Genomic DNA, 24503 nt, shown 5'->3' on the forward strand with positions numbered 1-24503 from the left:
AAGTGTTCCCTTTCACAGCTGACTCCTGTGTTGCAGTGTTAATCCATCTGCTCACTAAGAACTGCACTGGACACCCATTAACAGCTTCTTCCCTGACTAGATTTCCCCCAGTTTTTGCTGATGGCTGGTTCTTGCTGGTGCTGACTTATTGTCCCATTTCTGAAGGAAGGAGAGCCAGACTCACCTTTATGGGGAGAGGGGATGGATGATCTGCACTGTAAACCTTGAGTTTCTGATGCCCCCTAATGTGAACACTGCAGTGCCATTGTCACAAGAGGTTGTGTCAGAGGCTGTGTGATCTGCAGGGAAGAACATTTAAACCCCCTGAGGGTCTCTTCAGCTCTCAGCCTTCTCCACTGAGTTTCTCCTTTGCCTGGTGCTTCCCCAGCATGCAGAACTTACCTGCACAAGGAGAAAGCTAAAGTGGTTCAGTCAGGCTGATTTAGCTGACTTGGCCTGGCAAAACCAGCCCAGAAAGTGAGAGAAAGCAGTGGCTACATATAGAAAATGGAATGGTTGTCCTGAGACTACAGAAGATTTAAAAATCACAGTTTTTAGGGTAAATTGGCTATTTACCAGCCAGGTGTTATGGACATGGTGCAACAGTAAGAGAGGGGTTTTCTGTCCCCAAATATGCTGCAGGTCAAACAGGCCAGTTGTCTTCTCTGCAGGCAGTAATTTTGGGTATTACAGGGGCACTGTCAAAAAATTCAGCTGCTTCCCTCTTTTTCTTTGCTAGCAACATACTAAGACAAGCATTAGGGAAGAGCCAAGGATTCTGAGTAGGTGCATAACTTTGTTCAACAGCCCCAGATTAAACAGGAGGGTGTGCTTGCCTGAGAGGCTGCTCTGATCACATAACCCTGCCAGATCCTTCTGTTTCTGCTTCGTGATTTAAGGAATCCAAATTTAAAGAAAGCACGGTGACCTCGGGACAATCATTTCAAATAACTCCATAAAGACTCTTTCTCTTTTAAAAGCCTTTTTCTTTTATTCATTTTGCCCAATGTTTCTCTTCCTTATGCATTCAGCTGCTGCACATAAATGTTCCTCAGAAGTGATTTCTGAAGGTAGATTTTAATACTTGTGCCCATTCTCATTCAATCAGGAAACAGCAGAAGTACCATGTACTGTGACTTATTTGGCCAATTATCACCAAGCACAAAAAATTGTCATTTCAGGCCCATCACTATGAATTCATGGAGTAAACAACCCTCCACATTACTTGGATTAATTTTAGTAATGAATAAATATTAGGAAGTTGCCACTTGCTCACAAATATTTTGCAAATAGAAAAAAAGAATATGTTATATTAAAGAAATGGTTTAGAGATGATTAATTCTACTGTAATATTTATTTATATCAGACACAAAAAGAAGTAAAAATAGGTATTACAAAAATAACAGTCTACGTTTTCTTTAAAGGCTTTGAGCTGCCCCCAGTTTTTTTTTTTACCTGTGAGCTCAGAGGCATTGAAGGGATGAGAGTGACACATCTGCAGCACTTCTGGAAATGAGACCCCTCATAGGTGTCTCAAATTGGACAGCAAAAGTTGGTGTTTAATTTGGAAAGCTCTTGCTGTGCATAGGACCATTTTAATACCTCATTAAAACCCAGTGACAGGAAGAGATCTGGGTTTGCTCTGCAGCTCTAGAAAGATGAAGGGAACAGCTGGAGAGCAGGGAAAGTACACTGACTGGAAGGAGAAAACAAAGCAGAGCAACCAGTGGCAGAGTCTTGGATGAAGAGCAAAATGCAGATGAATTAAATCACCAGTGAGATGGAACCTTGATGACTTTCTTTCCCACCCCTCTTCTGTGTCAGCAGCAGGCTCGGGGAGGTTTGCTGGGTGGGGGCTGCAGATGGGATGGGGAGAGGTGATGCCTATCCCCCTCCCTGCTCTCTCCTCTGTTTCCCTGCCCCTGCAGGTCGTTTACTTCACTGCCACCTTCCCCTATGTGATGCTCCTCATCCTGCTGGTTCGAGGGGTGATGCTGCCAGGGGCTGCTGAGGGAATCATCTTCTACCTGAAGCCTGACATCTCCAGGCTGACAGACCCACAGGTGAGGGGGGTGTCAGGCAAATGCTGGCCACAAGAACGTTCCCAGTGCCCTGGCCTTTGGATCTGAGCATCTGCCTGTCATCTGTGGAAAGAGGTCAGGGAAGCAGGGCCCTTAAAACTTCTGGGAGGGGTCTAGTCCCCCTACACAGCACATCCTGTTTGCTCATGGTCTGCAGAATGTGGGTATGCTAGGTCATTTCCACTCAAGGGCTCAGCAAAACCAGAAGAGTATATAGAATATTTAGCATGTAACATATCAGAAGAGTATATAGAATATTTAGCATGTAATATATTATATCAGAAGAGTATATAGAATATTTAGCAGATAGTTTTTCTGGCTGTTAAATGCAGATAATTAAGGGAGGGGTTATATAATCTATCACTTCTAATTATTTTTTTTGTAAGCTAACATAATTTTTTATTTTTGTAACATAACATAACATAGCACAACACAACACAACACAACATAACATAACATAACATAACATAACATAACATAACATAACATAACTTAACATAACATAACACAACATAACATAACATAACATAACATAACACAACACAACACAACACAACACAACACAACATAACATACACATACCGTGGGCTGTGGCCAGCTGGGTTCCCTTCACTTGCCCTGGGGGCTGGTCCCACCTGCCTAGGGCAGGGGCTGGCCAAAGGGTCAATCCCTGCTATCAGTTGTTGGAGCTCATGGAAACCCTCAGTGAGATCCTGCTGCTGAGTGGAGGCAGAAGGCAGGGCTTTGGTTCATGTGGGACGTGTGTCCGTGCCTGAGGGCTCCTGTGCATGCCATGGTGACAAACCAGTGGGAACTGAGGCAGCACTGCCTGTGCTGGGGTTCTTTGGAGGCCACCAAATTCCAGCTGCCTGGATGTTTGCAGCTGGGGGCTGCTTAGAGGAAAAAGAGAATGAGTGGGGAACCTGGAGACCATCAGAGAGGTGGGCTGTTTCCCTGCCTATCCGAAACTCCCAGCTCAGGGCTTTCCCTGGGGCTGTGAGAGCAGAGCTGCAGCTCAGCCCACAGTTCACTCTCCACGGAGGACAGGGCTGGGGCAGTGGTGAGAAACCACTCTCAGCTTTTCCCGTGGGATGCCAGAGCAAAGGGGAGCCCGGTGTGTGACACCCCCCTGCCTGCAGCCTCTCATCTCAGCAACTTGCTGCCCTCACTGTGGCCTCAGAGAGGTGGGAAGACAAATCTGGGAGCAGGGAAGGGAGTGCACGGATTGTTGATCACACTCTCGTTTGGGGTGACTCAGCAGTGGCTCTGATTAATCATCTGGGCCATGCAGGGACCACAGACATCTCTAGTGAGAGCTTCAGCCGGAGCCAAGCTATCAGGGATGCCATCCCTACCCTGGGTGCAAAGGTGTGGGATGGAGAAATGGTGTCACCTTGGGTGGGATGTGAAAATGTGGTCTCCTCTAGAGCCTTTTCCTAAAGGGCTTCCAGCTCTATAGCTCAGGTTCTCCAGACAGGGATCCCAGACTCTCCACTCACTGTAGATCCCCTTTCTGTCTCACAGGGTTTGTTCTCCATGACTGGAGGAGTTCCTGTTGACAGGGCACAGCCATTTGTTTATTTTGTTGCCAGGTCTGGAGACCACTGACCTTCTCTGTTCCAGGTCTGGATGGATGCAGGCACTCAAATCCTCTTCTCTTATGCCATCTGCGAGGGGTGCCTGACAGCTCTGGGCAGCTACAACAAGTACACCAACAACTGTTACAGGTAGGAAGGGCTCCTCATTTCCTTCTGGAAATGTTCTCACACAGCACAGAGCTGCATCAGGGGCAGGCTCTGTCCCTGGGGGACCTTGGGTGGTGCTGCTGTGACCAAGGAGCTGCTCAGGGTGCAGAAGCCGCAGAGCACTCAGCACAGGCACCGAGAGTGGCTGAGGGAAGAGAGGAGTCCAGAAAATGGCTTTAACAGTGCTCTCCTGCATGAGTCAGTGTGGAAAGAAGAGTCTGGAGGAGGAATGGAAATGGAGAGTGTCTCCAGCCACTGCAGACAGCACAGACTCTGTTGTCAGTCCGTGGGCAGGGTGACACAGCCAGCTCTGCCATCACTTGCTGGGCAGGGGAGGTGGCACAAAGGTGATGCTGGGCCCTGTCTGCAGTGCTTTACTTCCATCAGACTAATGTACTGCCAGTGGCCTTGTGATCCTTGCAAGGAGATGAATCCAGTCTGTCTGGCCTTCTCCTTGCCCTTGGATTACAGATCTGTTTTATCCATGGCCTGACCTGGAGCTCATCAGGACCATTTTTGACACCCTCCAGAGAGAAACAGGGGCTTTGCTATTCTTTCACATATTGCTCCAGCACAGATGCTAAAATGGAATTGTGCTTGGGAGACATCAATCATCCCTCCTTCTGCTCTCCAGCAGGTGCTGCCATGGCTGCTGGTTGGGCACTCAATACTTTCTCCTGGCTCTCCCAAAATATTTCAGTCACCAGTGAAGTGGTGTGCGGACACCTTCCCCTTATTCCTTAGGAACCTTGTGCTGGCAGCTTAGTCCTGGGTGTCCCAAAAGTGTCCACAATGCCTGCCCAGAGCAGCTGATGCTGTGGGGCAGCTCTGGCAGCTGCCCAGGCAGGATCCAGGGGTTTCCAGCCCAGCCAGCTCAGAGTGGTGCCCAATTTTCACAAGGACCAAGGGCACAGAAGTTTCAGGACAAGTAGCATAGCACATGCCAGCCCCCATCTGAGCACAGAGTGTAGACACAGCCCTTGTCAGTGAGGATTTTTATTATCCCATTGCCCTTGTTTTACTAGACCTGCTGAACCTGTATGTCTTCATGCTTTTAGATACTCCTCTTTATTGACTATGTTTCTTTCTGCAACCTTTTTCCAATTTTCTGTTTTCTTCATTTTCTCTGTTGTTTTTCCTATTCTCTGGACTCCTGACATGTTTTTATTGCTATGTGCTATGTGGTTGTGCCCCATTCCCCCACTGCTGTGCCATGTGTAACCCTGTGACTCTGCTCTGAGCTTTTCACTTCTGAGGGGCTCAAGAACAGCGTTGCTGTTTCGTGCTCGTGCTGTCCTGCTAGGGAAGCTGAGCACAGGCATGATCCAAAGTGGATCCATTCTGCAGCAGGAAACCCCCATTTCTGTCTGCTCTCCTTCCTGCAGGGACTGCATCCTGCTCTGCTCCCTGAACAGTGCCACCAGCTTTGTTGCTGGCTTTGCCATTTTCTCTGTGCTGGGCTTCATGGCTCGAGAGCAGGGCGTTCCTATTTCACAAGTGGCTGAATCAGGTGAGTTTTTCTGGGAGGCCTCAGAGCCAAGGGAAAACAAAGAGCCTGAAGGGGAGGGCACTCTTCAGAGGTGACACCCAAGGTGTTCTCTACATCCTCCATTGCTATGGGTGTCTGCAGAGAGGTCTGCAGGACCGGTACCCCTCAACACAGCTTTCAGCTGTGGGTGGGCAGCTGTGGCAATAGGAGCTTTGAAGAGGTGTGTGAGCCTGCTGTGTGCTGCAGGTGCTGCTGTGGGGGCACACACGCTCATCCTGTGCTCTCTTGGCAGGTCCTGGGCTGGCTTTCATAGCATACCCAACAGCAGTAACAATGATGCCCGTGTCTCAGCTCTGGTCCTGCCTCTTCTTCCTCATGCTGATCTTCCTGGGACTGGACAGCCAGGTACAACAAAGCCCCCTCCTCATGCAACATGCAGGAGCCTGTCCCCAGCCGAGCATTCCCAGGGGCATTGGAAGGGATAAGCTGGCTCTGTGCTTTGCTGTACCTTCAGTAGGTTTCTGTACATTGTATGCAGCACTTTCACTCTGTGGGAGCCCAGAGCCGGGGCCAGTGGCAGGCCAGAGCTTATGTGGGCTGGCATCTCTGCTGGCATCTTCTCCCTGTGTGCATGTGAGGATGTCCCAGCTACATCCCCCAAAACTGTGCACCCTGCAGAGCGAGGCCCAGCACAGGGCAGGGCAGTCTGGGACAGGGAATTGGGCCATTTTCTCCCAGCTGCATCCCACCAGAGCAATCCCTGTGTCCTCACTGGTGTGCCCTGTCTGACATCCCAAATCCCTGTTATGGCAGCAGCAAACCCTGCAGGGTGCAGCTCTGCTGCTGGCACGAGGGGAGCAGGGGGTGTCCTGCATGTCCAGCAGGAGGGGGTTCTGCTCAGGCTCAGCTCTGTCATACCTCAGCCCTTGTGAGGTATAATAATATATAATCAGGCCTTTTTCCTCTGTTTCTGCTGGCCTTTGGTGGGGGCAAGGCAGATGAAAAGAAAAAATGAAAATATAAGGATTTGGGTGGCAGGAGGACAGAAAGAACGGTGAGGGGAAGTGCGTGCTTGGGGAAGGAGAGACGCTGATTTCTCTGACTTGTTTTCTTCTGCAGTTTGTCTGTGTGGAAAGCCTGGTGACAGCTATTATTGACATGTTCCCAGGAGTGTTTCGGAAGAAGGGGCGCCGGGAGCTGCTGATCCTGGCCATTGCTGTCATGTGCTACCTGCTGGGCTTACTGCTGGTCACCGAGGTGAGGCAGGGGGAGCTGGGCTGTGCAGCACCAAACCCCTGCTGCACAGCTCTGGGCAGGGACAGCCTGTCCTCAGTGCTGTTAATTGTGTCTCATTCCCAGAGCGTGAGCTGCTGTCTCTCACAGCTCTGACCCCGTGGGGCTCTGGGGCATCCCCAAACCCTGCCCTGGTCCCACAGCCCAGAGAGGCAGCCTGACACTCAGCTTTGTGCAAATACCAGACCTGGCAGCTAAAACAAGCCGAGCTGTTTGAAAACAAGCTCCTCCAAGGGCAGTGATCGTTTGCTGGCTGCTTTCCACACAGAGCAGAGCAGCAGGAGAGGAGCCTGGGGGTGATGGCTGTGCCAAAACCCTGCTGGAGCCGTGGGAAGCCTGTGATGCCAGCAGCAGCAGCAGCAGCAGAGCTGTGCTGGTGTTTGCCCTGCATCTCTTCCTGCGTGGGGCTGGGCCCTGTGGGTACCACAAGTTTGGCTGGGGGTCTTGGCACTCCTGTGCTGCCTCCAGCAGCTCTGCAGTGACAGCTCACTCCTGTCAGACCCCTGAGGCACAGATGGATCCTGGATCCCGGCTGAGGACCTGCTGAGGGCAGCACCTATTGTAATCAATTTGAGTGGCATTGTGTCTAGAGCCCTTCAGCGTTATCTGAAAGAATCTCCTTGGCCTGGAGATTCTCCTTCTCTTGGAGAAGTCAAACCATCCACGGGCCTGCACAGGCAGCTGATGGCAGCTCTGCAGGGCTCAGCTTGGAGTCAGAAGCAGCAGGAAAGCCTCTGCCCTTGCAGAGCTTGGAACTCGTGCAGAATGCAAGGTTGGATGAAGGTAAAACGAGGTGTCTGAATATCCTTGCTCAGGATCACGATTCTGTGGGTGCAAAGTTCCACACTGCTACATGCTGTTTCAAAAATGCTTCTGGGAACTTCCTCATTGTTTTAAAATAACCAAAAAACCAGCACCTCCTGCTCTTATGCACATAGGGGCCAGCCTAGCCCAGCAGCATCATAAAACAGGCGTGAAAAATTCTCCTACCATCAGGCTTGACTGTGTTTTTGGAACAGTGAGGGCAGCCCCAAGAGAAGGCTCATCTCCCACCTGCTCCTGGTTCAGTGTTCCTGCTGTGTTGTTCTGCTTGCCCCACTCATTTTTCCCTGGCATGGAAAAGTCTTGTCATTGTCTTCTCTACCTCTTCAACAGGGTGGCATGTACATCTTCCAGCTCTTTGACTACTATGCTGCCAGTGGCACATGCCTGCTCTTTGTGGCTGTTTTTGAAGTCATCTGTATAGGATGGGTGTATGGTAAGTGCAGGACAAAAATCTGGATAATTCTTTATCAAGGCAGGAATGGGGAGTTGAGCAATGAGAGTGGATAGAAAAGACCCTCAGGGGGCAATGAAGTGCTGTAATTATGTTCTTTCTTGTCTAGTTTTCACTGTGTTTTCTTGCAACATTTCTTAATTGCTCCACATTTAGACTGGGAATGTTTGTTCCGTCTCTGTGGGTGCCTCATACTGAACTACCTTGCTGTTCTTCCCATCTGCCCTTTGAATCAGAAAATCAGCTACAGAGGAGTGACTGCTGTTCTTTGGTGTCTGTCCCTGTCTGCTTACACTGTGCATTTAGCCTAGTCCTGCCACTTAATTTAACACGAAATTCTGGGATGCAAACTTGCTTTGTGTTACTTCTGCGATGATTCCTGCTTCCTATTTACCCAGGCTATGATGGCACTCAGAAAATAAATAGGAGGGGCTGCTTTGGCTCTCACTGAAGTCTGTAACTAAACTGCCCAGGAGCAGGATAAAACTGAGCTTCATGAGCTATCAGGAGGAAACCACCTGCATTTTAATCTGTGCAGTAAGAAGAGTCTCCTCTGAGATCCTATGGGAGATCTCCTCCTGACCACAAAGGCTTTGGTTCTTCCCTCTGAAGCTTGTGTTAAGGCTGATGGTTTTTGGGCAAAGCATCTTGTGTGTGATGCAGAGCAGCTGCTCCCTCTCTTTGCTTGATGGATACTCCATGGAGCCCCACACGTGTAAGGATTGTGGCCAGCTTAGACCAGACCTCACCATCCCACACTCACACATCTGCTGGTCCCAGCTACTGCAGGCAGCACTGCCATCAGAACCTCAGGGAAAGATTGCAAACAATCTTTTGGGGTTGTTTGTTGGGTCTCAGTGTCAGGAGTGGATGCTCATAAAGGAATGCAATATAAGAAAACTCAGGAGTGATACTTTCTGTCAATGTTCTTCCAGCTTTTCACAAATTGTAACAAAACCATAGAACAGTTTGGAAGAAACCTTTAAAGAACATCTAGTCCACCCTCTTGGCCACTTTCCACTTGACCAGGTTGCTCAAAGCCCTGTCTAACCTGGCCCTGAACATTTGCAATGGTAGTGTATTCACAGCCTCTCTGGGCAGCCACTTCCATTGTCTCAGGATCTCCAGAGTCAAAAATTCCTTCCCTGTATCCACTCAAAACCTCTCTTTCAATTGACAACTGCCAGCCTTTGTCATGTCACTACAAGCCCCCTTTATATACTCAAAGGCTGCAACAAGGTCTCCCTGGAGCTTTTTATTTACCAGGCTGGACAGCCCAAACTCTCTCATTCTGTCCTCAAAGGACCCGTGCTTCGGTCCTCTCTCGGTTTTCATGGTCCTTCTCTGGGCCTCCATGTCTTCCTTGTTCTGGGGGTCCAGAACCAGATGAAATACTCAGCTTGTTGCCCAGGAATTTCCAGTCCCAGAAGTGAAATCTATTTATTTCTCTTCTGTTATTTTTTTCCAGTTGACTTGGCAAAGCATTTGTCACCCACAAAACGCTGCAGCAAGGAGTTCCATGGTTTTCTCAGGTGTTGTGTGAGGAGTCAGTCTCTTTTCCTTGTTCTGAGTCTGCCACCTGCCAGCTCCATCTGGTGCCCCCTTTGCCTTGTTGGGACAGTCATTCCCTGTGTGCTCCTTTTGGTGTTTACACTTTCATAGGGGTTGCACTGGCTGCAGTGCAGTTGCTGATGAAGGCCTTACCAGTTTCTCCAAACACTTTGTGTATAGCAGGAGCCAACTGCTGCTTTGGATAAACTCCTCTCTTGCTGAAAGGATAGCCAGTCCAGCTGCGTGGTCTTGGGCTCCAGGGAATGCAAGAGAAGCAGATCCTTAAGAGAGATTTATTTTAGAAAGATGTCCTTCAAGGGAAGCTCACCTGACAGCTTGCAGTAACTGACCCTGGCCAGGTTTTCATTTTGAGTCACCTTCTGCCCAGTCCTTTTGGGGTTTAAAGGGACGTGGAGATCCCCATCCATCTGTGACTGGATGGGGATCACCATTTTAGGTTAATTCACTAAACTGAATTATGTTTTCATGTTTAATGCCATTTTTACAGTCACACAGGCAATCACAGGCAATGAGTAACAGGAGAGGTGATGCTGCCCCAGCAGCCTCCAAGGGAGATGGAGTAGCTGGGGACAGAGAAAAGGCCTTTTTTCTCACCACCATGGGTTCATTTGTGCCACTCCACACTGTGTGATTTTACCCTCCTGATGTCCTGCTTTGCATCCATTGGGATGATTCTGGTCCAAAACATAACCAGAGGGCCGAGGTGAGGCATTACAGTGGGGGGAAAAGTGACTAGTGCTGCTTAAAGGGTTTTTATCCCCAGGCTTGGAATTGGCAGGGCTGAGCCTCTTGCTTACACTGTGAAGAATTACACCAGCTCTCCCAACACAAATAAGTGTTCTGAGTTTCCCCTCTCCCAGCACATTTGCCAGCCACCCACCACTTGGCAGCTTCCCCCTGCAGCCAGGCACTGCTCTCCCAGGGACCCGAGGCTTTCCTCCTGCTGCTCCCTGCCTGTGGAAGGATCCACAGCATCGCTGGTCGTGTTCCCTGGAGGAGGTGCTGGGGGGCTCTGGTGTCCCCTGCCTCTTCTCCGCTCCCCCTTCCCTGTGGGACAGGCAGCCCTTCTGTAAGCAGGGCTGTGGGCACTGACATTCCCTCCATGGTGCCCCCCAAATGTGCTGCAGAGGGCATTTCCCAGGCACAGCATGCACATTATCATCAGCTGTTCCAGGAGAAAGCAAGGAACTGTCAAACTCACTGGTTTTTGAACATGGTCAAAGTCAAATGAAATCTTTGTCCCTTCTAATTTGGGTCTCATTAGCTGTTTTTACAAGCTGTGCCAAATGAGAAGGGCTGTGTAAGAACAGGAGATAAGGATGTGAGCAAACCTGCAGTTAGGTTCATGTGAAGTTTATTCCTGTGAGTTTACATGGCTAAATGATTTGCCAGAGGAGCACACAGCCACGTTGAAGGTATATGGGGTTGATCAGCACAAGGGAAGTGGTGCCAGCATTCATGGTTAACTGTCCAGTGACTGCATCCCGTTCTTCCTTGTCCTGGAATATTGGAGATAAAAGCAAACATCTTTGTTCATTCCAACCAAAAATCTCTTTGGGGAAGTTTTTTACAGTTTTCTCTGCAGGAGCTTTATCTAATCCTTCTGATGTGCTGGGAAGGAAGGGCACATTACTCCAGAGTGTCCTCCAGTTTTTAATTTGCTCAAAAAGCCAGTGTTGAGTGGTTGAACTGATGACTTCTTAAGCTTGATTACTTTTTCATCTGCCTGTGAGATGTAGAATATATAAAACCTCCTGTTGATATACCCTCTGAGGATGATCATGTCAGTCCCCATCACATCCCAGTGTCATCACACCACCCACTCCTGCCACAGTGGCCATGGAAATTCAGGACCTGGCAGTTGTCCTGGACAAGGCCAGGTGGAGGCACATCATAATTAACAAAATAAGTGGTGGGGGATTTTTCTTGTTGGAGGATGGATGCGTGTGTGTTCTTCTTTTTGTCTGGCATTTTTGTATTTCTTTAATTGTTATGTCTCTGACTAGATCCTACATCTAGTCAAATTGGCAGGGAAACTGCATCTGCCATGAAGTTGTATCATGAATTAGTTTATCTGTCATGTATCTGCCATGACAGTGGGTTTCTGTGGAAGGCACTGTGCTGTGCTCATATTCTAAACTCCAATTCACATGATCCATATCCCTTTTTTCTTTTTTTCACCCTGTGGAAGAGTTTGGCTTTCTGGCAAAATTCATTTCATATACCATCTCCTTTCATCCCCAATGTATTTTCAGAAGCACTATCTGGAGCCTCATGGTATTTACAGCTTGGAAGTTCTGTGCTGTAGGCTGGGCTCCCACACAAGGCTGCATGTCCCTTGATACACCACAGCTTGTTGTCTTTGCTTGAGGCCACTTGTTAACTTGCCAACTCTGCACCAAGAGGTGTTCAAAGAACCATCCTCCCCCTTACCCCCTCCCCACAAATACTTCAAAAAGCTGGGTTTAAAAGAGATTTTCTGCAAGCATTAGTCATGGGATATAGAAAATAATGCGAAGAATTACAAAAAAAAAAAAAAAAAGAGCATACAGAATGTGCTTTTGTAGAATTACTATATTTAAGGGAAACATAATATGAGAGATTTTAATTCTGAGACATAAAACCCACAAACCAAAATAAAATTCACCAAACCCCAAGCACTCACAAGTGTGACCAGTTCTTCAGGCACACATTTTGCCTAGTCCAGCATATAAAGAAACAAAGTTTTATCACATCAGGAAATGAAACTGTGGCCTGAGCATGAGTTCACAGATGGATGAACATCCCCAAGAGCAGAATCCTTCTTTAACAGCTAAGCACCAAGATAAAGCTTTAATAAGGCAAATACGGTATTACTTCATCCCAGAGGTGCTTAAGTGGTAGCTCTTTTTCTGGACAGACTAGCTCAATTTTTTGTCTGATATTGTTGTCTTATTTTGCCTGAGGCAGTCTGGTATCTCTGGATAGTTTTGGTTGGAAAGGTGCTAGGGCACCTTATAATGACTTTTTGATTTTTCTTCATTTTACATCTCCTTCTGGCCAACATGAGGCTCCTGATACTTGAAGACACCCCAGAGTTTATTGCAAGGCCTGCTGAAATCCATCTGCATTTTGTTGTCTCCTCCGTGCCATTGCATGAGTTTGCTCTCCATGCTTTGGGTTGGGAAGAGTCAATAGTTGGAGTCTGGCTGGTGGCAGGACTTGTAGGTGCTTTCCTGAAGTAAACCCCATTCCAGGGCACCACAGGGTTTAGGGGGGTCCCACACACTGTGAACAAAACAACCCAGTAAGTGAAACTAGTGAGAAGGGAAGGAGGAGATCAGAGCCCACCAGACACTCACTGGACAGTGCAGCAGCGCCTGCAGATGGAAGCTTTGGTTTTCAGAAGAGTTTCAATTGCCAGGTTTTCTGAGTTTATGATAAAATATTCTGTGGAAGACAGGCTCTTGAGATGACAGGGGTCCTGCCCAACTCAGAGGTGATTCTTGACATGACTTCCCTGGCATACCAATGTTTATTTACAAAGAGAAGGTTTTGTTAGGTGTTCCCCACTCACACAATCCCTTATGCTTCACCTGCAAGAGCTTTCCCTGGCTGCTCTGCCAAGCAGGCACCTCTCTCTTCCCTGTGCATGGCTGCATCCTCTCACTCTCAGCTGCTGAGGGACTGTGCTTCTCTTCAGTGTCAATCTTTCTGACACTTATGGATGAACTCCAACCCCTCCATCTCTGTCTAGCCACTGATTTGCAGTGCCAGACAGCCCCATCACCTGCTGCTCTGTTGTCAGGATAGCCACGTTTTCAGCAGGAGCAAACACCAAGGATAAAGATGGTTTGGGATCTGATGTGAATAGGGGTTGAAGGAAACAAAAGCAATCTGACCTGTGGCTTTGTGCTGGTTGGTGGCCAAGGTGCCGACCGCTTCTACGACAACATTGAGGACATGATTGGCTTCCGGCCGTGGCCCTTGATCAAGATCTGCTGGCTGGTGTTCACCCCAGGGCTGTGCTTGGTAAGTGCAATTATGACATCATGACACGTCACTCTGGGTCTCCAAATTCTCAGTAGAAAAGGCTGATTTATCTCCAAGGTGCTGCTGTAAAGTTTTCAAACTGCTGTGGAGAGGTAGAAGCTTGTCCATAGCTGAGGTAGCTATTTATTTCCTTTTTAAAGCTTTATGTTTTGCCTGGAAAATTAATTGAACCTTATTTTATTGATTGAAAATCTAATTGCTTATTGGAAGGCAAAAGGAAATGTGTCCTCAAAGCCTGGAAAGGTTTGGTCAAATCACCTATGAGTGGAAGAGCAGCAAATTACCCTGTTCTGAAATACTTGCTTCGAGTCTCTGCTCCAGGGACTACCCATGCTTCAGAAATACCTTTCTGTAGCCATTTGTTTTCTGTGTTATTAAATCTCTTCCAAAACTTCTGTGGCTGTGTTTAAATAAAATGCACCCAAATTCTGGCAAGTTCTTGCCTGTTTTGAATTTATGTCCAGTCTTGCTCAACCTGATTTTTACATGTTTTCTCAGCCAAATTCTGTTCTTGTATCTGATGCTGAGAGTTGTTTTCTTTGACCTCAGTGGAATGCAGATGAGATCTATAGCTACAACTTACAAAAGATTCCCAGTCCTTTGTCCCCAGGCTTCAGCAGGACTTGAAGATCTGGGAAATTTTCAAACCAGTCCAAATTGTCTGAGAGCTTTGTGGCTAGAGAGCCCCAGGAGGGCTAGATCTGTGCCTGTGCGGTTCTTCTGGAGTGTTTCTGCCAGGCAGAACAACAATTCTTGTCTTTGATTTGAATAAATTGCTGTTTCAGTGTTGCTGGACCCTCGAAGCTGCTGCCAGCTTTGCTTATGTTGAGCTCTTCAGAATCCTGGAGGCTTTGCACTGCACAGATGTCCTGGCTCTGAGAGCTCCCTGTGCAGGCTGCACACACCAGGCTCTGGTCTTTTACACCCTGGGACAGCCAGGTCCTGCAGGCTCAGGCAGGACACAGCACCCACTGCCACCCCTGGCGGTCCCTGCAGGGTGGCCGGGCTTGCCTGCCCCTCTGCTCTCATTCTGTTTGTGTTTTCTGCTCCCCAGGGCGTTTTCCTCTTTTCCCTGATCAAGTACACACCCTTGAAATACAACAATTCCTACGAGTACCCACCCTGGGGCTACATGCTGGGCTGGCTGATGGCACTCTCCTCCATGGTCTGCATTCCTCTCTATGCCATCTTCATCCTCCTGAAAACCAAAGGACCCCTGAAACAGGTACTGGGATTGTGGCCAGATGGTTCAGGATGGGCCCCAGGGAGGAGCTACACCGAGCATTTAAAAGTCTTCACAGCTCCCACCAAAATCAATGGAGAGCCACTCGGCAGAGGAAAGGAAAGGGTTTGATGGTGTTTTTCCCATTGCCACAGAAAGTGTCTGTGGTGTAAATTGCTGGCATCCGAGCAGCAGCAGCTCGGTGAGGATGCTGCAGAGCAGAGAATCGCTCACAGCCAGATGTGAGCTCAGAGGCACAATAATGGTCACTGGGAGCAGCAGCAGCTCGGTGAGGATGCTGCAGAGCAGAGAATCGCTCACAGCCAGATGTGAGCTCAGAGGAGCAATAATGGTCACTGGGAGCAGCAGCAGCGAGCCTGCTCTCCTCACCCCTCGGCAGAGGGGAACAGGATGCTGGGGTGGCTCTCCAGATGCCTTTGCCGCCAGCAATGGCTGTGGGTCACTGTTGGCCGTCAGTTTGCTCGTCAGCCTAATTAACAGTTGTTGTAATTAGCTGTTCTTCTCTCCTCAGCGGCTGATGCAGCTGCTGTCCCCGGCTCAGGACCTGCCGCAGCCCGGGAGGAAGCGCATGGGGCCGGCTGCTGTGAGCCCCGAGGGATGGTCCCCGCCAGTCCAGGAGGTGCTCAGCATCACAGAGAGAGAAACACACTTCTGAGGATGGGATGTTTCCTCCGTAACCCAGACTGGTTCGCTCTCTGCTTCCCAAAGCGGTTTCTTCTCCCTTCTCTCGCTCACAGCTGGGTCAGTTCCTCTCCTCGCAGCCAGCTGTTCGCACCTCTGGCAGCAGAGCTTCTCTGACACCCTGGGGACAGCTCCTCCTCCAGCACGCCTTTGTCAGAAGTGCCCTTCATTACTGACACCGCCTGCGGAGAGAAAAACAACATTGTAGCAAAAAAAAAGAAAAACAATGGAAAAAAAAAAAAAGAAAAAAAAAGGGGGGGAAAGTGCATTCCTGTTGGGAGAAGGAAAAGAAACCACGGTGGTGAGGGTGGTGAGAGAGAGCAGAGATTAAAGGTGTGAAGGAACCAAGTTAGGGATGCAAAAGCATGAAATGATGGGGTGTCAGCTCAGGAAATAAGTAAGCTGGTTCAGTAGTACATGAGAAGCTGGAGGATGAGAAAGGAAAGTGCATTTCTAGGCCACCTCTGTACAGGGGAGAGAGCCAGGAACATGTCACAGGCAGTGACAAAAGGAGGCTGCAGTGCCAGCAGCCACAGCTTCAGCTGTCAATGCAATCCGAGCTGCTGCTGCTGCTGGATCTCAGGGCACTCTCAGCCTGGAAAAGGGGTGAGGAATGACCACCTAGGGGACTTGCTCTTGGTCAGAATGCACAGCCCAGTGAAAACCTATCCAAGAGTGAAACCCATGAATATCTGACAATTCTGTCAGAAAATTCATGGGGTGCAAGAAAAGTCCCAGAGCAGCTGGTAAGAAAAAGAGCTGCAGCACAGCTGGGAAAATGAGACCCTGAGGAATTGCACGCCCACAAATTTAACTGCACTGCTGGGGCATTTTGTAGAGGGATTATTGAAGGAGTTGATGGGCCTGATCCTGTGCTGCAGAGTGGCTTTGGGAAGAGGGTGGGAGAGCGATTGCACTGCCTTGGCTTTGTGCAGATGACTGCTCAGGGGATAAGGAAAACATAATCGAGCGCAATAATCATCAGCTCAGGCAAGATCAAGCAAAGCTAATAGGTAGTATGGGCTCATTGGAAGCAGATCGTGTCGAATTAAAGTTTGGTTGTTGCCAGGGTAGTCAAAAATGTGAGGCAATGGGTGGGAGGAAATGTGCTCTGATGGCGGGTTTGGTGCAGTGCCAGATGAGTGTGTCCTGTGGAGGCTGGGGCTGTAGAGCTCCCTGCCAAACCCCGCTTCAATGCCTGTCCAAAATCCACAGCCAAACCCAGCAGAGGAGCCAGCGGCAGGAGCCCGGCCGCGATCGAGGGTCCACGCGCCGCTGCGGTTCTGGCACCTCCAGCCACGCCAGAGAGTGGCCATCAGAATGAATCCCAGATGCCACAGGCTCCTTTCCCTTGGTCCTTGTTCCAAGTAATTGCTTTTGCCCGTGCTGAGCGGAGATAAACCACGGGCGCCGGCAGCAAGCGCGGAACTCGGGCCTGGTCTGAGCTCGGCACCTGCTGCCATCGCTATGGGAACCTTATCTGCTGCAGCTGCCTCCAACTGCACAGCTAGCACAGGGCAAGCCTCCCCCGCTTCATTTCCTTCCCTTTAAAAACTACAGACTACAGACTGACGCTGAAATGAGCGCTGGAAGTCAAGTACCAGGATTTGTACCTCTCTGGGAAATTATCGTTTGAGATGTTTTCCTGTGGAAGATGGAGGAAGCTGGCAGACCTGGTTCACATTCCCTGCAAAGAGCTGCAGCACCACATAGGACACCATTTATTGTGTCTGTATTTTGTAAAGAGCTGAATGTCATACTGCAAATAGCTGTGGGAAGAGCTGAGCACCCAGAGGCTCGCAGTCAGGGCTGGTGGTAAGCAGTTTGGTGATTTCTCCTCTCCCTCCCACCAGTGTTGCTCATCATTTGGTGGGGGAAGAATCTCCCCAATCTTGATTCTTGCACAGTCCTTGGTAGGACCTTTAGCCCCTTTGCTCCTGCTGCCATGCCTTTAAGATGTGAGCTAGTGTCGTGCTGCCAGAGGAGTAATGGAGATGTGCTCACTTCTTTTTCTGAGGCAGCTGAGTAACACTGAAAAAATCCTAGACAGAAACAAATAACTTTTCAGTCTGGAACACAGATGTGGTGCTGTGTTATTGACTGCATGAACCTGTTCCTCTTGCTCATGTATAATCTGACAATAGCATCCCACCTCTGCCAGGAAGCAACTTATTTTAATAAAGCTAGAGGAGGTATTGCTGTGCCCATTGAAAACAATCATAAAATTATCAGGACCAGGAAATTAATACAGTCTCTTTGGATGGAATTGACAAAGTTTCAGGAATTTTAAGTCAAAGCTCAGTGACCCAGTGTCATTTAATTCCCTTTCCTTTAAAAACGAAACCACCCAGCTGGGGGAAGAGGGGGGAATGCCAGCAGAGGCTGACTTTTGCTATGTGACCCCAGCACAATCAGAGACTGAGCAGTGCTTTGTTAAATTTCTACAAATGTCTCAGGCACTCTGCAGGCACGTGACAGATCTGACAGGTCTCCACCAGCTCTGGAACTGGGCACCTCTGGAGACCTCTGAGTCTGATGGGAAAGAGCTCCTGTCCTGCACACCACCAGGAATACACTGCTGAAGGGCTGGTGTGCACAGGAGGGAGAGATTTGGGGTTTTTCCCCTGTAATTGTTAACAACATGCCAAGACATGATGCATTTGAGGCTGAAATCCAAGAGAGGATATGAGGTTTTCATACTGTGCTGCTCCTCCCAGCTGGAATTAAAACACTGTACAGAAGAAAGGACACCTATAAACACCTAACTACCACTTCTGGGTTTCCAGTTTGTTTGTTCTGCTTTGGTTTTTTGGTTGGTTGTTTTGGTTTGGTTTTTTTTCTTTCATAAAAAGGCCATTTTCCACCCCTCTCTCTGGAAGGAAAAGACAGGAACAAAGTTTGTTAAAAAAGAAATCAAGCCAAAAGATCTTGTATTATCCTTCTCCACCTGTTGTTCCTGTCCCCCCCCACTCCAGCCTTCCCTCCCTTCTTCCTTTGACAGTGACAAATGGCAAAAAAAGAAGGAAATTATCATTGAAAACTTGTACTGGACAAAATTTGAAGAATGAAAGATAAACCAATCGAATATCACCAGGATTTCTTCAGCTTTTGTGACTCTGACCCTCAACACAGTTTTCTGGGAGAAGGAGAATTGCAGTGGGAATTCCTCTTGGCTCTCAAACGTTCTTCTGTCCCAGGGGCTCACAGCAGCGCTGGGGGAAAGGACAGTGAGTGCTGTGGTTTCCAGTGAGCTGGAGGTGCAGCCATGGCCTCCCCCAGCCCTCACCTCATCCTTTGGGCTGGACAGAACCCATGTCCTTCCCCCATCCCTCACCTCAGCCTTTGGGCTGGACAGAACCCATGTCCTTCCCCAGCCCTCACCTCATCCTTTGGGCTGGACAGAACCCATGTCCTTCCCCCATGCCTCACCTCATCCTTTGGGCTGGAGAGAGCCCATGGCCAGCACTGCCCTCCTGCAGGGACAACCACCAAGGGCTGCAGCCACAGCTCCAGCCTGAGCAAAGCCCTCGGTTTCCCCTGTGCAGCTATTGCAGCTTGCAGAGGGTGGGAAGATGAAGAAGGGCAGCAGAGACTGAGCTGGAGGAAATGGAATCTCTCAGAAGAGCAGGGGTTTCTCAGATCTCAGGCTGTGTTTATGCTGTGTGAGTTGTGGGTACTCTGCAGTGTGGTTTGTGCTGGAGCCTGGGGACTTCCCTGAGATTTTGCTTCCCTGGTGTGTGCCAAGAGGGCTTTGCTCAGGAGCTTTCCCCACCTTGAGGAGAGGTGGGCCCTGCACAGGTAGAAATAAGGCCAGGGGACTCAGCTGCACAGGAAGGAGAGCAGCAGCCACAAAGGCATACAGAACACAGCAGCTCTTCCTGCAGTCCTTTGCTTCACCAGTGGTGTGTGCTTACATATGCTAACCTCTGACTAATTAGCTAAATTGTGTTTGAATGGGTTAAGAGGGGACTAATGCTCATCAAAGAAGATAAAACAGTAACTTATTTCAAAAATTAAAGATTAAAATTTCAGACTCAAGAGGCTGAGGAGATGTGCATGTGCTGTTATCCAGTTCCCTGTGCAGGGCTGCAGGAATGAGCTTGAGGTTTCAAAGTGAAAGACTTTACTCCTGGACCTGCCAAGGGAAGAGAAGAGATGTGCCTAACAGTGCATGGATGGACAGAGCAGGGGTTGATCTGCTTTGTTTTGTGTTTTAAACCCACCATGAGCCCTGCCCCATCAGCTGTTTGTAGAGCATGATCCTGGCTCTGGTTTCCATCCCTGACCCACAGCTGCAAAGGAGGATGTGTATTTTCAGAGCTGTCTGTTCTGGTTTGTCAAGCCTGAGCTTGGAAAGCTATGAGGAAAGGAAAGGGATTCCCAGGGAGAAATGCTTCCAATGCCTGTGCAAAGCCAGCTGTGGGCAATTCCATCCTGTCTTGGTGTTGGTGACGTGCCAAGACCATCCTGTTAAAAATGGCTTTTTGGTTTTTTCCTCCTGTTTTGTTTGGGTGTTTTTACAGGCTGTAGAATAGTTTCCTGCCCAGCCTGGGTTACAGCCAGGACGGGAGCTCTGGACTCGGATGGCTCCTTTGGACCAGGAGCGTGCTTACACTCAATCATTATTTGCCAATGACCACTAAACTTTTCCAAAACATGCTTTATGGAGTGTGCAGCTTTTGTTGTGGCATGCTGTAGATAGTGGTCTCTGGAGGAGGATGGGAGGCCATCTGGTGCCTTTCTGGACCTCGTGTTTCAACAGGACATAAAATAAGCTTCTTTTTCTCATGGAGAAATAAACCCTCCCTCCAGCATAAAAGCAACCTGTCCCTTTCTCATATCCTGGAGAAGGGCCATGGCTGCAACATGAGCTTCCTCCCCACCTTCTGCCTCTGAAGTGAGGATGGCCTGAGAGCTGGAGCTGGGTTTCTTGACTGAGCTGTCCAGAAGCAGAGCTCTTTATGCTGGAATGCTCCACGCTCGTGGGTGCAGGAGCTGCTGCAGAGAAATGTCACCAGTGGCAGGGCACAGCAGTGTAAATCAGTAACCCTGGCTGGGCTGGCGTGCTGGAGGCAGCCTGGCACTGGGAACTGGCCTGGTGCTGGGCTCACAACTTTGGGGAGATCATGGCACTGATAGGTTTTGTGCAGTGCTTTTGGATGAGCTTTTAATTCCCCAGGCAGGTGAGGTGGCTCCCCTTGGCACTGGTGGGATGCAGACATCACTCTGGGAACAGGGAGGTGCTGCTGGGGTTCTCTCTTCATGCTCCACACAGGAGGATCCTGTCTCCTGTGTGTCCATCCCTCACCACCAGCACTGGATCCTGTCTCCTGTGTGTCCATCCCTCACCACCAGCACTGGATCCTGTCTCCTGTGTGTCCATCCCTCACCACCAGCACTGGATCCTGTCTCCTGTGTGTCCATCCCTCATCACCAGCACTGGATCCTGTCTCCTGTGTGTCCATCCCTCACCACCAGCACTGGATCCTGTCTCCTGTGTGTCCATCCCTCATCACCAGCACTGGATCCTGTCTCCTGTGTGTCCATCCCTCATCACCAGCACTGGGCTCTCCCACCCCAAAAATGCCTTTGCAGGGTGCAGCTTTACACCTGCTTTACACCTTAGCAAAAGCATTAATTACCAGCTGAGTAAAAACCCCGGAGGCTCAGGAGAAACCTCCAGTTGTCCTGTCCCATAAATCTCCAGGATTTATGTCCTGTCCCATGAATCTCCAGGATTTATGTCCTGTCCCGGGAATCTCCTTGTCCAGGAGCCCAAGCATGGGAGTCTGTCTCCACACAGACACACAGTGTGGGCAGGCACAGTTAGTTTTTTCAGAACCTCTGGGTGAAGGATATTCATGCACTTTCAGAACCTATTCATTTTAGTGTTTAAGCCAAGAAAATAACAGGAATTAATTTTTTTTCTTTTTAGGAATTACCTGCCGTAATCAGATTTCAAAATTTATTTAGTGCCTATTTTTTTTTAATATGACCCCAACTCCAGCCTCTTTTGCAGTAGAAGACAGGGTGGCATTTCCCTTGCATTTGGGAATTTCTGAGCTCAGTCTCACTTTCCTGTTTCTATGGTCAAGGGAGGCAGCAGCAAAACCTTTGCTGTGTGGCCTTGGGGTACCTGTGAGGATTCATGTGAAGAGGAGAAAGGCGAAAGGGGGCTGATCCCTTCTGGGAAGCTGGAGGCTCAGAACATGTCAGACCAGTGTCTCCAGGTGGGTGGGTGTGTTGGCATTGTGCTGTGGTGGGTTTTGCCTTAATGAGGTGGTTTCTGTGACACTGTGACATTGGGACACTGTGACATGTTACTGTGGCACCACTGCTGGATAAATGTGTTGCTGTCAGCCTTTGCAGTTTCTGGGGCCCTGGGCTCCTACTATAATTAGAGGTAATTTGTAATCTTGGTAAAACTCTCCAAACAGTGTTTCCCTCTCTGGAAGGAAGGGAAGGGTGTCTCAGTGACCGTGGGCAGAGGTGTCAGCAGCACCTTCTGGCTGCTGTGGCCAGAGTCCCTTGGGCAGGCTGACGTGGGACACATCGAGCGATGGCAAAGCAATTTCCCAGCACCCAATCCTATCAATAGATGCAATTTCCCTGAGGGTGGGGGTGTGTGGAGCTCGATTGCTGCAGCCAGGGGCTGGTTCTGGTTGTGTGCATCACACAGCCGAGCAGCAGCAGGGCTGCAGGCTGGAGAGATTTCCCCTCACAGCCAAGGCTCTGGCCCTTGCCATGCTGTAATAAATGAGGTTGTCCCTGTGTGCACTCCCCAGAGCAGCCAGCCCTTTGCTCTTCCTTATCCCCAGGGCCTGTGCACTTTCCATGATGGAGCACCTGTGCTGGACAGTGGTGAGGCTGCCTCTGTCAGTAACCCTCATCTGCATCCCATACCCACACCCTTCCTCTTTTCCCTCTGCACCCATGACACGTTTCCCACACTCTGTGCTCTTGAGGTCAAACACAGACGTGCAATAAGGCTTCTCCCTGTAGCCTTCCACAAAAAGCCTCTCTGTAGCTTCCCAGAGCATTGGGAAGTGGCATAAGGTCTGTCAGTGTGACTGTGCTGATGCTGATTTAAAGCATCTACCTCAGAGCTTTTATTAGCATAAGCCTCTTAATAAAGAGGGGAAAAAAATCATAATAGTTACACCAATGATGTAACCTAGGGACACATTTACTTTAAAGTTAGGCTGGTTTCACAAAGTATGTGATTTCAGTTAAATCTTCCAAAGCATGTGAGGACACTTCTATTTATGTTCCATTCACACTAATTTTAATTTATATGAAGTCCATCAGGATCAAGTTTGAGCTAAGTTGAACATGGTGCTACTGCTCACACTGTTTTTGATGGATTAGAAGCATAGAGCTAAATCTTTCCAGTCCCTTGTGAGTCCCTTGCAGTTCCACTGACAGAAAGATGATCAGGTTTTTTAACTACATTTATCAAAACAGCCTGCAGGCTCAGGCACACTTTCATCAGTGTGACTACGTCCACTTATCACCCAAATGGTCTTTAAGATGGAATAATCATGTTCAAAGTGGGCTGCTCTGGTTTAATTTGGCCTAATTTGTTTTGATTTAGATGGGCAGCACTGGCTGGGTAGACAGGACCTAAGAGAACACCCTGCAGTGGGTGGCTGCTGCTGTTACCCAGGTCCTGCCAGGACCCTTCCCTGCAGAAACCCCAAGGCTGGTGTCTGTGACAGCTCTCACTTTCTGCTTCCTTCTGCTCCTTGTTGCTGGCTTGGAGAACAACCAGCAATCAGCCTGGGAGCTGGCAGGAGGGCACTGCTAATTAAACCTCATGTTTGGAAGGGTCACTCAGGTCTGGCTGTGCCCACCAGGAAACAGAATCTGCTGCAGTGAGGTGCTGCAGTGAGGTGCTGCAGTGAGATGCTGCAGTGAGATGCTGCAGTGAGGTGCTGCAGTGAGATGCTGCAGTGAGGTGCTGCAGTGAGGTGCTGCAGTGAAATGCTGCAGTGAAATGCTGCAGTGAGGTGAGGTGCTGCAGTGAGATGCTGCAGTGAGATGCTGCAGTGAGATGCTGCAGTGAGGTGCTGCAGTGAGGTGCTGCAGTGAGATGCTGCAGTGAGGTGCTGCAGTGAGGTGAGGTGCTGCAGTGAGATGCTGCAGTGAGGTGCTGCAGTGAGATGCTGCAGTGAGATGCTGCAGTGAGATGCTGCAGTGAGATGCTGCAGTGAGATGCTGCAGTGAGATGCTGCAGTGAGGTGCTGCAGTGAAATGCTGCAGTGAGGTGCTGCAGTGAGGTGCTGCAGTGAGGTGCTGCAGTGAGGTGCTGCAGTGAGGTGAGATGCTGCAGTGAGATGCTGCAGTGAGGTGCTGCAGTGAGGTGCTGCAGTGAGATGCTGCAGTGAGGTGCTGCAGTGAGGTGCTGCAGTGAGGTGCTGCAGTGAGGTGCTGCAGTGAGGTGCTGCAGTGAGGTGCTGCAGTGAAATGCTGCAGTGAAATGCTGCAGTGAGGTGAGGTGCTGCAGTGAGATGCTGCAGTGAGGTGCTGCAGTGAGGTGCTGCAGTGAGGTGCTGCAGTGAGATGCTGCAGTGAGATGCTGCAGTGAGGTGCTGCAGTGAGGTGAGGTGCTGCAGTGAGATGCTGCAGTGAGGTGCTGCAGTGAGGTGCTGCAGTGAGGTGCTGCAGTGAGATGCTGCAGTGAGGTGCTGCAGTGAGGTGCTGCAGTGAGGTGCTGCAGTGAGATGCTGCAGTGAGGTGCTGCAGTGGGGTGCTGCAGGGCTCAGCCCCAGCAGAAGGGTGGGATACCCATGGGGAAGGACCATCCTCGAGCAGCAACTCTGGCTGTGCTGAGCCTGGGGAGGGGGACAGAGCCCAGGGCTGAGCTCCCACTTGAGCTGCTGACAAACACAGAGGTGATAATGTGTGCAGCAGTGTGCTTCTCCTCTCTCAGAAACACCCATCTCTACATCCCTATTTATTTCAATCAAATGGAAAAAGAAATACTTTACCCACACAAACTGCAGGTGAAGGCTCTTTGCTGAAAAGAAAGAATATGGAAAATGCCATAGAGACATCTTTAAATGCATGGATTTTATTTTAGTGGCCTTTT

The 24503-nt window shown here is 49.4% G+C and overlaps 1 protein-coding gene across 3 annotated transcripts in view; it reads left to right on the top strand.

Moving 5' to 3' along the window:
• Positions 1–15665, top strand: part of SLC6A12 (solute carrier family 6 member 12) — a 32467-nt gene extending 16802 nt beyond the window's left edge. For all 3 annotated transcript variants that reach the window (XM_023924928.2, XM_086885579.1, XM_023924922.2), the window contains exons 7-15: positions 1929–2063; positions 3705–3808; positions 5212–5336; positions 5608–5720; positions 6435–6572; positions 7764–7866; positions 13367–13467; positions 14543–14713; positions 15243–15665. In XM_023924928.2, the coding sequence (XP_023780696.1) occupies positions 1929–2063; positions 3705–3808; positions 5212–5336; positions 5608–5720; positions 6435–6572; positions 7764–7866; positions 13367–13467; positions 14543–14713; positions 15243–15386 (1134 nt within the window). In that variant the 3' untranslated portion in view covers positions 15387–15665. The remainder of the gene's footprint in view (positions 1–1928; positions 2064–3704; positions 3809–5211; positions 5337–5607; positions 5721–6434; positions 6573–7763; positions 7867–13366; positions 13468–14542; positions 14714–15242) is intronic.
• Positions 15666–24503: the final 8838 nt, after the last annotated feature.

This window comes from Cyanistes caeruleus, chromosome 4, assembly GCF_971803275.1.
Source record: "Cyanistes caeruleus chromosome 4, bCyaCae1.hap1.1, whole genome shotgun sequence".
Classification (NCBI taxonomy): domain Eukaryota; kingdom Metazoa; phylum Chordata; class Aves; order Passeriformes; family Paridae; genus Cyanistes; species Cyanistes caeruleus.